This window comes from Periplaneta americana, chromosome 5 (genome assembly GCF_040183065.1).
Source record: "Periplaneta americana isolate PAMFEO1 chromosome 5, P.americana_PAMFEO1_priV1, whole genome shotgun sequence".
In the NCBI taxonomy this organism is placed as follows: domain Eukaryota; kingdom Metazoa; phylum Arthropoda; class Insecta; order Blattodea; family Blattidae; genus Periplaneta; species Periplaneta americana.
The window spans coordinates 93,341,186-93,353,853 of NC_091121.1; the positions used below are offsets into that span (position 1 = coordinate 93,341,186).

The 12,668-nt window shown below is 35.1% G+C and overlaps 1 protein-coding gene across 2 annotated transcripts in view; it reads right to left on the bottom strand.

The window, feature by feature from the left end:
- Window positions 1-6,361: 6,361 nt before the first annotated feature.
- The window catches only part of LOC138700006 (MFS-type transporter SLC18B1-like), a 46,195-nt gene continuing 39,888 nt past the window's right edge, over window positions 6,362-12,668 (bottom strand). For both annotated transcript variants that reach the window (XM_069826275.1, XM_069826276.1), the window contains exons 11-12: window positions 11,914-12,082; window positions 6,362-9,711 (exon numbers count right to left, since the gene is read on the bottom strand). In XM_069826275.1, the coding sequence (XP_069682376.1) occupies window positions 9,490-9,711; window positions 11,914-12,082 (391 nt within the window). In that variant the 3' untranslated portion in view covers window positions 6,362-9,489. The remainder of the gene's footprint in view (window positions 9,712-11,913; window positions 12,083-12,668) is intronic.

Sequence of the window (12,668 nt, forward strand, 5' to 3'; positions counted from 1 at the left end):
TATATATACAGACGAGATATACAATATAGTCTACTGGTACAACACATAGTTTTAGTATCAATTTCATGAAGTGTTATTGAATGTCATGAATTCACTTACAGAATAGAAGGCGTGAGAAATTAGGTACTTCTTTAATTTGGCTCTAAATAATCTTATGTTTTGAGTTTCATTTTTTATATCGATAGGGAGGCTATTACAAATTTTTACTGCCATATAACGCACTCCTTTTTGATAGCACGATAGACTTGCCGATGGAGTATGAAAGTCATTTTTTGACGTGTATTTATGGTATGAACTGTTCAATTAGTTACAAAGTTTTCACGATTACATACGAGGAAGACTATTAATGAAAAGATATACTGACAAGCCATGGGCATTATTTGTAGTTTTTTGAAAATAGTCCTACAAGATTCCCTAGATTTGGCACCTACTATTATTCTAATTACTCTTTTTTGTAATAGAAATATACTGTTACTATCTATGGAATTTCCCCAGAATATTATTCCAAAACTCATTACCGAGTGGAAGTATGCAAAGTGTAGTGTATGTAGTTCTACGGAAAGATATGTAGCATAACAAATCTATACACCTGGCGTATAATATTTGCAATTATAATCTTAAAATGTGATCATATATAACTCAGTGTTTATACAGTCATGTGTAAATAATATTTGTTTTGTAATCCAAATCTGTCGGCACTACCAAAGCTCTTAATGAATAACAAGTAGATTTATATTAATCTCGCCCTCGTTTTCTATCATACGTCTTAATAAAAAAAAATTACTATCAATGCATATTTTCCTTTTTCAAAACCAGTTAATTATTGCAGTAGAAAGGTATGTAATTTCCTATAGTTATGAATGTATCTTCCCCGTCAATTTATACTCTCTCATTACAAGACTATAAAGAAAAATAAGTATCAATAATGTGATTCTCCAAAATACATTTTTCGAGGTTTTTGCGGGATAGAGCCTATACGTTTTTAAGTAGAACCGTAATACACCGGGTGATTGTCATGAAATATGACCCGCGCTTTAAGACTCGGTTCTACGGATCATTATGAGCAAAAAAAGTCATACGAAAGTAAGTCCAGTTATCATTAGTGATCTGTAAAAATTCTTACGTGAACTTTGCGTGTTAATACAAACAGTAGCACCTGCACTAAAGGGAGTGGGGTTCCGCCGTAATGAAGGGTAGGATAGATCAGATATTTTGTTCGTACAGCAGTTTCCGACTGTTTGCAACTGTCATAAGCACGCGCATATCGACTTTTCTGCTCCTAAATTCCAATCGTCGGAAACTGCTATACGAACAAACCTACTGGTGACATCAGTTGTCGATGAATAGCCTAACATAAACATTTCGAAATATTATATTGCAAGTCGTCCCTTTATAGAGAGCAGGCGACGTAAGTATTATCAACATGATGATACCCCCTACCACTTTCCCCTTGCAGTAGCAGCTCACTTTGTGCACCAGAAGAAAGTATAAAAAATATATATTACTAATCCTATTGTGAATTCCGCTGCGTTCACTCAGTTGTGCCAAATTACGAAATGTTACGTTTGCGATTTACATCTTTGCCAATTTTAATGAAGTAATATAAAAGACTGATAATGCGCTGATAAGGAACTTAAACACACTACTAAAACTGTAGAATTTTTTTTATAATATGCCATCGCTTTTCACATAATCACATACATATGCCATGTAATAAAATGTGTATCAACTGAATATATTTTTTTATTGTAAATCATATTTTTCAATTCTATTTATATGGCAAAATTATGTCAGTCCTTTATATGTAAATTATTTTTTTTAACTGTCTATCTCATTTTCTACAAGACAAAATTTACAATCCTAAACCCACCTGTACATTACTCATATAATCAGTAATATTTTCTCTCCCCCCCCCCCCCCAAAATGCTACTCACCAGGTCATCGGGACCAAAAATTCACATGGACTTTTCTCAGAATGTCTAATCTCATTTCTATTATGCAATAAAGTATTAAATTCTTATCACCTCAAAATATCTATTTTCTGACCACTGTATACCCAACAGCCAGTAGTTAATGTCTTTCGTATGTCTTTGTGGAGGGTCATAATCGTGCCTGCCTAAAAGTCACCGAAATAACGCCAAAGCATCCGTCTAAAAATATGTCAGATTAAAAGACATTTCAGGTATGGAGTTACACAAGGACCCACATTGAAATGTAAATTTAAAGAATCGAAAACGTAGAACATGTACATTAATAGTTTTTTTTTAATTAAGTATTATTGTGCGCAATATAGTACTTATTTTAACAGCCTAATCAGACATGTGGGTATGTATCTCACGCTCTGATTTATGAATATCTACCATGCTTTAGCAATATTTATATTCCTTCTGCAATAAAATTTTCACTACACCGTTTTTCAATTATAGCAGTACTATAAAGTGAATTCTTTGAACAGCTTTGATGTAATTTCAAACTGTTGTTAAATAAGGACTACAATATCTTGTAATTAGCGTAATATACCGTGCATAAACTTAGTATGAAACATATTAATTGTTGAAAGTATATAGAAGAAAAAAATCATTTTTCTCTTTATACATCGATACTTCCTTAAGTCTAAACTAGCATAGAACCTAATATTCTCTTTTAAGTACCTAACCACGAAACACCTTCTTAAATAATTTAGTAGAGTTAAAATAAATAAAACATTATATGTGTCCAATTTATTGCAAAAGTCATGTAACATGATGGGTCATCAAAATGATGTTTTTTTTTTTTTCTCAATGGCAGATTCCTGTATTAGAAATGTTCGTAATCACTTCAATTCGCTCACTTTGTTTACAATATAAAATATTTCATATATGAGTTCGACAATATTGTAGACAGGACAGAACATCACTTTTAATATACTTTATGCTCGACCATGCCGAAATGTAGTAATTATACACCTGTTTTAGCAGTCCTTTAATTCATGTCATTAAAGTACACCTATTCATTAAAGTTCAGGTTTTCTATTATTCTCGGATATGCAATCGAAAGACGAGGGAAACGTCACGGAGTCTGGAAATCCAATACTGTCGCAGAAGGTTATATTCTGTTACTATAATAATTAGCGTTAATTGTAAATAATATTCAAATAAATTCAATTTGTCATCTCGTTTTTCAATTCTAAATAAATTTCCACGTTATATCAAAATTAGTTCATGTTATTCTCTAGATTATATCAATGTCAATGACATTATTGTTCCTCGGAAAAAATCAATACTTTCGCGTCTGCGGACATCTCACAATTTACGAGCTATGCACAAGGTCACTTCCCCTCTTCAATCAGATGCGAAAAAAATGAATACTTCTGAATAATTTCAAGTTAGAAATATGGTCGAGCATAAAAAGTGGTATGAAACTTGCCTATAATTGTAATTAAGACGCTCGTATGAAAATTATGAAACTCGCTTGCGCTCGTTTCATAAACAAACATACTCGCGTCTTAATTACTATCATTATAGGCTCGTTGCATAATGTACTATAGTTTCTCAATTATGATACAATATGCCACTACAGTCTTACATATAAAATTAGTGGCCAATAATATAAAGAAAAAAATAATGTTGAAACTTCTCAAGAAGAGAAAAATAGATTTGCTGGGTACTGGCTAAGAAGAAACTGTCTACTGAAGGAAGCACTGGAAGAAATGGTGAACGAGGAAACATTTGGGGCTGAAGAAGATATCAACATTTAGATATATGGATCGTATGTGGAGACTAAGAGGAAGGAGTTAAATAAGGAAGGCTGGAGAATGTTGGATTTGAAGTGAAAGATCTGCCCTTGGGCAGAAAACTCTGAATGAAAGATACAAGTTAAGAGATCATTAACTTTTACACAATTTCTAAAGTAAATGCCATTGTACAATTTTCTCTTTTTTGACAAAAACACTAAGCCTATCTATTATTTACACGAGACTAAATTAAGGTACAGAAATGTATACTTCTTTGGCAAAGAATTTCATACATATAAAATTACAAAATATTTTGTTGAATGATTGTGTTTTGCCCTTTATCACATTTTAAGGTAATATTCCTATCCACATAACGAATCTTACAGCATATTCAACATTGTGTATGGATATTCACACATATGTCTCTCAATTTGAGAGAATGCTCTCAATTATTTACTACAGTCTTTCAACTCTTATTTAATGTAAGTAAAATCTATTTTATTATTTTTGTACGAATTATCAGAAACATATGTCATATGCCGATTAATATTCTCTTAACATACTTAGTAGTACTCATAATATGAAGAAGTTCATAAAACACCACATGAGTCGATCATTTTTTGTTAAATTATCAATTCTACAATACAAACAAAATAGTACTATAATTAAAATTATTTTTGTTGTATTTAGAGCTACCTATTGTTGTTACATCTTGAAACAGCGGCGGTGCGTCACTAAGAGCACAAGAGCACGTGAACACCTTGTTTCCATTAATGCACGACTAGTTTTATTATTTGATACTGTATTGACGTAGTGGGGATGTATAATATCAGAATCGAGTATTTTAAACTTCCCGCATCTTGCATAAACTTCTTATGTAAACTTGGCAACATCCGTTCACGTACAAGCCGTGCTCTTTTCGATTTGTTTACAGGAATTTCACGCATGCGCGGGAGAAAATTGTCTTTAGCTGGCCGCTTATGACTCGTCAAGTTAAGTGAACATGATGAGTATCTATCCTAAAGATGTCAGGTCCATCGATGCCTATCGTTCACGTGCTATATCTCGAGGAGGAAATTTAATAGCCTGTAGATGTCAGCATCTGACTGTAGGAACGTTTACTTACTTGGATGTGTGTACAGTGCTGCTACGAGAGTGTAGTTTGTGAGTTACTATACTTCATTGTCGGCATAATAGCATAGTTTGGCTTTCAAACACGTGCTGGCTGACTGTATGGCAGTGTATAATATTTAATAATAGTATTTACTGACATATATTTATACAGTAGTAATCTATGCGAGTGGGATTACAGTACTGGTATAGGCTATAGTGTATCAGTGTGTTATGAATCAAAATATATTACTGAACACACGCGTTTGTAAATAACGAGACCGTGGTATGTATTCATTTTTAACAAACGTAAACAATGAACTCTGTTCAAGTAATTTTGAACAGTAAAGAACTGGGTAAACTGGCTTACCAAGAAAAATTGGAAATAAAAAGACTGAGTTTCATTATTATTATTATTATTATTATTATATGTTGTTTTGAATTTATATACGGTTTTTTTTTTCGATAGTGAAACATTGGAATCATGACATTTCATATTAGACTAAACGTACGATTTCAAATTCTCTTCGATTTTGGAACCACAAAATTGTGAACACACATAATATTTTATCACGAGCCGCCACTGCCTTGAAAGTTAGAATTCCCACACAGAAATTTGTTGCTAAGGAAATCATTATTCATAACACAAAACTGTACTGAAATAGATCCATTACAGTGCACTTATTGTTACTTAGCTACCATTGCAGTGCAGTTTTGAGACTTTGGAATAATATTGCTCTAAATTTTCAATGCAAAATATATTGTAGGCCTATTTTCAATTTTAAAAATATAATCGTGCAAAAAAATATTGTATAATACACGTTAGTTAAGTGCATTACAAAATCTCGGAAATTAAAAAACTCGCTCTGCTCGTTTTTTCAAACTTTTTCTCGATTTTGTAAAAAATCACTTCCCAACCTTGTATCGTAATATACTGTTCTTCACTTTCATTTTCCACAGACTATAGTAAAATAACTGCTGATATACGGCTACGCGATTTGTGAACAGGTAAAATTCTCCAAGTAACAGATATGTATTGTTTAAAAATGTGGTTGATCCGGCTGGTATTCATTACGCTTGATTGTTATCCGACACCATTTTGGACATTTCTAGCCTGGCAAAGTTGAAATCGAATATGAAGTTCATTACCCCAATGGCCGGATGAGCTTAATTTTTATATGAAAGTGAAATGGTCGATGAATTTAGCCTGAAACTTTCTCATTTAAAATCAAGTTCTTTTTAAGTATCATACATCCCTGGCTTTTCTTCCCTTTTGAAAGAAACCATTCTAAGAATTTTCATTGAACTCTTGAACCTCGATAACTATGAGCTTTATAACTACTCCACCATCGAAAACGACTTAAAAAATTTACATTAATAATGTTCTTTCTCATATTAAAATCAATAGAAAACTTAGGTTTTTTTTTTTTTTTTCATTTTAACTGGAAATAATACGTTCTAAAATTTAATAATTAGTTTTAGAAATATTTATACAACCCCCAACTGTAGCCTACTCTCGCTAGTCAAAGCTTTACACAGAAAAAAATGCTGTTCCACCCGTGGCAGATCGTGTAAAATATTCAATAAAGAGGAGGTTAGATTACCTCTGAATAATTCGATCTATTTCCCTTGTTTCTTTTCACTTGAGCAACGATGAATACTTGAACTCCTTTAAACAATAATTTTTGAAACAAAAATGGAAACCTGAAACTTGATCTCTTTGGCATTTTATCGAACTCCTTCCATGTTCAGATATTATGGTAATTTATCCTTGCTTCGTTACTTGTATGATCCCAGTCTCGTTATATCTTCATACTACCAATCTTAAATCGACAAGTGCTTCAATTCCATGTTGACAACACAATATTCTGCGTAATAGGATAAACATGACTTATGATGCCGAAGTAGCATAATTTTAACGAATTCCCCATATGAATAAATTTCCACTTCGATAGTTTATTGCCTGTCGAGGAATATTCTAATGTCACTCGTCGATCTAGACTAAATAGCCCTGACGTGGAGTACACAGAAGTCCTCATACACGCTCGAACATATTCAGCGAGCATGTTGAAGAAAGTGGTTGGTACCTGGCTCGACGAACATGCTCGAACATGCACAGGTTCTACGAATCTATTATTTCGCGGTTGGAATGCTCGGCTTGAGGTTCGGCTCGGCGGTTGCTACGAGCTCAAACCCAACGCCGCGCCATACATGTCCCTGTCTATACATGTATAGGAGAAAATGAGCATGCTCGCCATAGTTTCTATTTAAATCGTGAGTGGTATGCATCTTTTTCTGAACAATTTAGTAAATGTCACGTCGTTCAATGACAGTATAAAAAATTTTGGACCGAGTTCATAACCATTTATTGAGATAAGAGGGCTCTTTAGGACATAAGAAGTAAAGATTACTCCAATAAACATATTACAGTACTAAAAGAGAAAGTTATTACAATATAAAATACTCTAATAAACATAACTATTTAAGAGAAAATGTTGCGAAAAAGGCCAGACAAGTTTTTCCTAATACTGACGAGAAATTTGTGACCGGAAAAATTTAATCCTTGATATCTTTCGGAGGAGACTGAAAAAAGTACTTGTTTCGTAAAACGATAGGCCTACAAGAAGTTCAGAAGACGAAGCCATTTTGTGGTACTTCGAATTTTACTGTTCATAGCTAATCAGGAAAGTAAAAGGAAAGGATTTTCCACCCACAATCGCTAATGTTGTTTGGAGATCCATCACAATACGAGACCCAAGGCGAAGGCATTCAAACTGATGTTGACCATTATGGTTCGGACGTGTATGGGAATCGACGAGCATGCTCGTTTTAATGTTGGGCTCGAGATATTTTGTCCCAAGCCGAACGCGTATGGTTGCTTATGACACAGAACTCTACACAGACAACGAACAACATTCATACCCTAGGCAGGATTTGAATCTACGACTGGCTTTCACGCAGCATCAGAGCTGTGCGAAGCGTTACAGAACCAAAATCGGAAATTTTTCGGAATACATTTCTTTAAATTAACTGAACAAACTGTAATTTATTTCAATATAGACTATATGCATTAAAAAAATAAAGTGTGTTTGTGTACCTTCTTCATTTCTTTATAGTAAAATGGAATGTGAACAATATAAAATCTCAATTTAAGAGCAAAATACTTTTCAGTGTTTTCCCTATGAAAGTTAATCGACACCTAACAGAAACAGCGATGTGACATTAACATTGTTCGATGGAGAACGAGAAATAAAATATCAGGGCAAGCCATTAAGCAACATTAATTTTATTCTAAATTTCATGGATATTTATGCATAACGAAAATTTATGTTGTGACGATCGAGCAGTATGCGCCTGCGCAGTAGCTCGTACAACGTAGCCGCTCCACTGTTCACTTGCACCGTAGAAGTGCAACGAAGCGTTTTTAGTTTTTTTGTGATCAGAGGGAGTGAAACGAGTTCTAGGTGCACCATTATGAATCAGAGAGTAAAAAAATAATCGATGGAGTGAAAGCACACGTCGTCTCCGGTGAAGAAAAAATTCAGGACCACAGGCATCCGCTGGGAAAGACATCCTGACGAACTTTCGGGATGTCAATGACCTATATATTGGTGCACTTCCAGGAAAAGGGCAAAACTGTGAATAGTGTTCAATACAAGGGCATGTTGGTAAGCAAGTTGAAGCCCGCCATGTGATCAAAACGCCGGGGACTTTTCTCAAAAGGAGTAGTGCTGCTTCACGACAACGCCCCCGTACGACTGCGCATAAAATGCATACAATGTGTTGAAACATGCACCATAGAGTCCGGACTTGGCACCATCGGATTTTTACTTGTTTGGACCTTTGTAAGAACATTTGAGAGGTAAAAAGTTTGCAGGTGACGACGAGATAATGGAGACGGTGCGAAGTTGGTCACGGGTACAACAAAAAAACTTTTTTCTTGAAGATATTCGCAAACTTGTGGACAAGTGGACCAAGTGTGTTGCAAAGCAGGATGACTATGTCGAAAAACAAGGCACACTTTTTCTGGATGTGCCTTTGTGAAATAGTTATAATAAAATTCCTGTTATGTAATGACTTGCTCTCATAATTATAGACTAATACTTGTAGAGAGAAGATTAAAAGACATTTAATACGGTAGAGAGATGATAAAAATTAATTTAATAATGTCATTAATATTACTCATTAAATGTTAAGCTAATATTGCGAGTATTTCATGCAAGTTTGGTAAACTGTAAGTTAATCTTCAAAAGAGACATTTCAGAAATTCCAGTTCCTGCATGAATGGAAGTTTCCGTGACAAAATTGCTGCGTAAAACGGTGTAGTATAAAAATCTCGTTGGGATAAGCTAATAGATTATTATAAAACATCAGATAATAAATAGATAAAAAGTCTCTTAAGCCCAACAAAATCCACGTATTTAGTAGTCTCTCTTCCATTGCCGGTCGATGTACGTATTTTATTACGACTCTAGTAGGCCCTTATTATACCATTTCATATACTCCATTACAAACTCATAAGCTATGAATACAACGGAATATCGTGAATCAACATGAAATACTGTGAACGCTTCAAGAGATACGAAGTGGATTCATTCCGAAGGATCTGCACACTCGAGTGCAGGTTGTGACTGTAGAATTGAACCTCTATTCTCACACGCACTTCGTCAAGAGATGGCGGTGATGAAGTGGCTGTGCGAGCCGAAGCTGCCGTATCCCGTAGGCATGGCGTCAGAGCACTTTGAGGGCAGCAGCGGTGGGATATCTTGCGGCAGGTTTCGCACCCTCTGGATGCAGCCAACTTTCGGGTTCTCGGGGTCCGGCCTAGGCTCCTGGATTCTGGAGGGGTAACCCTTTCCAAGCCACACGAACATGGCGACAGCTAGGAACTAGAATCAAAATTGTTAACATAAGCATTCATGAACGAAATTTTGGCTGGGTCACTGGCTGAGAAGAAACCGCCTACTGGAGGTTGCACTGGAAAGAATGGTGAACGGGAGAAAAGTTCGAGGCAGAAGAAGATATCAGACGACATTAAGAAATAAGGCTCATATGCTAAGACTAAGAGAAAGGCAGAAAATAGGAAATATTGGAGAATGCTGGGTTGCACTGAAAGACTTGTCCTTGGGCAGAAAATTATAAATTAATTAAAGTTCATTGTCTTTACAATTAATCTTAGAAGTTCTGTTCAAGAATTAAATTTTTTGGTACCTACGTTCCACTTTTATAGTCTCGTATGCACTAATACTCAGTAGAATTCCTCGTCCATATGTTCAATATCATAGTTTATGACATCACAGTACAATCATAAGATATACTCCGTAAGGAAGGAGAACTAACTTCCACTCTTCTCTTGAAATCTGATGTTTATACGCTCTGATCGTTAGTTACATGCTATTGCTGAGTTGTAATGAGAAAAGCTTTAATATAATATATACACTAAGTGAGAAGGTTATATTCTGATATGTATCGGATAAACAAAGGTTCTTTTGAATATTACAACCTAGAAGACCGGATCGCTTGGAAGTCCGCGGAAATAATGAAGAGAGAAGTTCTCAGACTGAAAGAGCGGACAAAGTAAAAAATTACATTATATAGCAAAGTTTCGAAGACTCGACCTACTCGTATTCTAGTAACAAGGGGGAGAAAAAGATGAAACCTACATATTGGTTTCATTACAACTGGTTAAGACCAATTAATCGGCAAAAAACTTAAATTGAAAGGAAAAATTACAGGAAATAACAGGGAATGGAAGCGGGGGCATGGAGGTAGAGACAGGGACTGGAATGAGGTAGTGTAGTCGGCATCACGTTCCGTCCGCCCTTTACCCCAGAGCAAGACCCGGTATTCAATTTGATAGAGGCTGAGTGAACCTCGGAGACGTTCTGGAAGTTTTGGCAATGAACAAGGTCCCGCCGGGACCTTCCAGTCCGTAAGCCAATTGCTCTAACCAACTGAGCTACTAGGCCGCCTGTATAAAGGTAAGTATACAATAATTTAGTCACAAAGTAATTGGGTGGTCAGCTGCGACGTCTTTAAATGGGAGAGATTTCTCTTCCTCTTCCTTCTCGCTTTAAGACGAAGATAAACCCATTGTATTCATATGTATTCCATCTTTTCTCTAAGTTAATACTTGTATACCGATATGTATTTTCCTGTATGTGCCTTGATCCTGATTGAGTGGAAGAGAAGGCCTGATGGCCTTAACTCTGCCAGGGAAGATAAAACTATTATTATTATTATTATTATTATTATTATTATTATTATTATTATTACTTAAAACGCTGTGTGTTTCTGTAATATGTTTATCTCTCCTTTAAGGTAAAATTGTGTTTATCACTAGAAATAAATGTAACTTCCTTACAAAAATCATTGCTCGTAAAATTGTCATAATGCTTACTAAAACTCCTAGTAGCATTGACTAGAAACATAAAAAACAAATAAGAAAGCTCTACTTCTTATAAAATAAATTAATACACTGCCACATGGATCCACATTCAACTTTTGAATCATTTCTTCTGAAATTTTATTAATTTATATTTTAAGACATATATAAGGAGTACAGCTGTCTGTACTTAAAGTGTTTATTATTCTTGTCAGAGTTTCGCGTTCAAATTTCAGTTAACTGAACTAAAATTTGTGGACTTCTCACGTTTCCTATGTCATTATTTCACAATCATAAAATCAAATAAACTGTGTCATGTAAATTACACATGCTTTCCCATTTTACATTCTATGCACTAACGAAAATACCAATATTTCCTTAAGTTGTCCAGGTTTTAAACTACATTCTTCTATATTTCTCTCCTCTACTGAAAGTACAAGGATGAGAGAAACGGGAGAACCCCTAGAAAAGCTCCTCGCGCTTACTTTGTCTACCACAAATTCCTTATGATCCTGATGGGGACCCAACTCGTGTCGCCACGATAGAAGGCAGAGAGATTAACCACTCAGCAACGGGCAAGTTGTACAATAAGGAAGCAAATAGATAAATTCGCATGCACTTGTTCATAATTAAGAGTCATTTTAAACAGAATTCCAAGATCCTAATATTACTTGAAACCAAAGGTTATTGAAGAAAGCCAACTCACCACTAGAACATGAACACCGACTGGGAACAAAGTTCCGTTCCGGAACCCAACCGTGTCATACAGCACACCAGCAACTGAGGGGCCAACAAACGCCCCCAGCGAGAAAAACGATGCCCATAAGCCTGACACCAATCCATATGTGGCCATATCGTCAGGAAATCCATATGACCTAGAACAGTAGATACTCCAATTTATTCCTTTCATTAAAATTAGGTTAAAATTACTTCTTTAAAGTTCCTAATTGAAATACATTAATTAATTTATGATAAATTGAAGCCTTGTAGATGTTAAAACTATTAGATACGCAGATTCTCGCATCCTTTCAAAGGATAATGGCTTTGATTCATATAGCTACTTTAACTTCAAGCCTATACGTTGCATATGTCATTTTAGAATTCATCGTTCCATGGACATTATTTGAAGTATTTGTGAAGTGAAAAGTATGAAAAAAGAGCGTTCAGAAAATAAGATACGTAATTCAGATAAAACATAATACGAAATAAGTATGATTAGTCCACAAGACATAACTTTCTCAGTTATAGGTTCGTTCCCTTGGTTGTAGTTTCACAACATCACAATCATTGGGATTCGAACCCGTGACGAGATTTCTGTTCTGCTATGAGTCAGATTGTGACTCGCGGATCTTAGTGACCCTGTTCCTTCCACCATGGTCAAGTTTTGGTTGGATTAAAAAAAAATGTGCTGCGTTAGGGATGCACCAGCACGTAGAATAGATCTACGTCACCCAGTTTCGA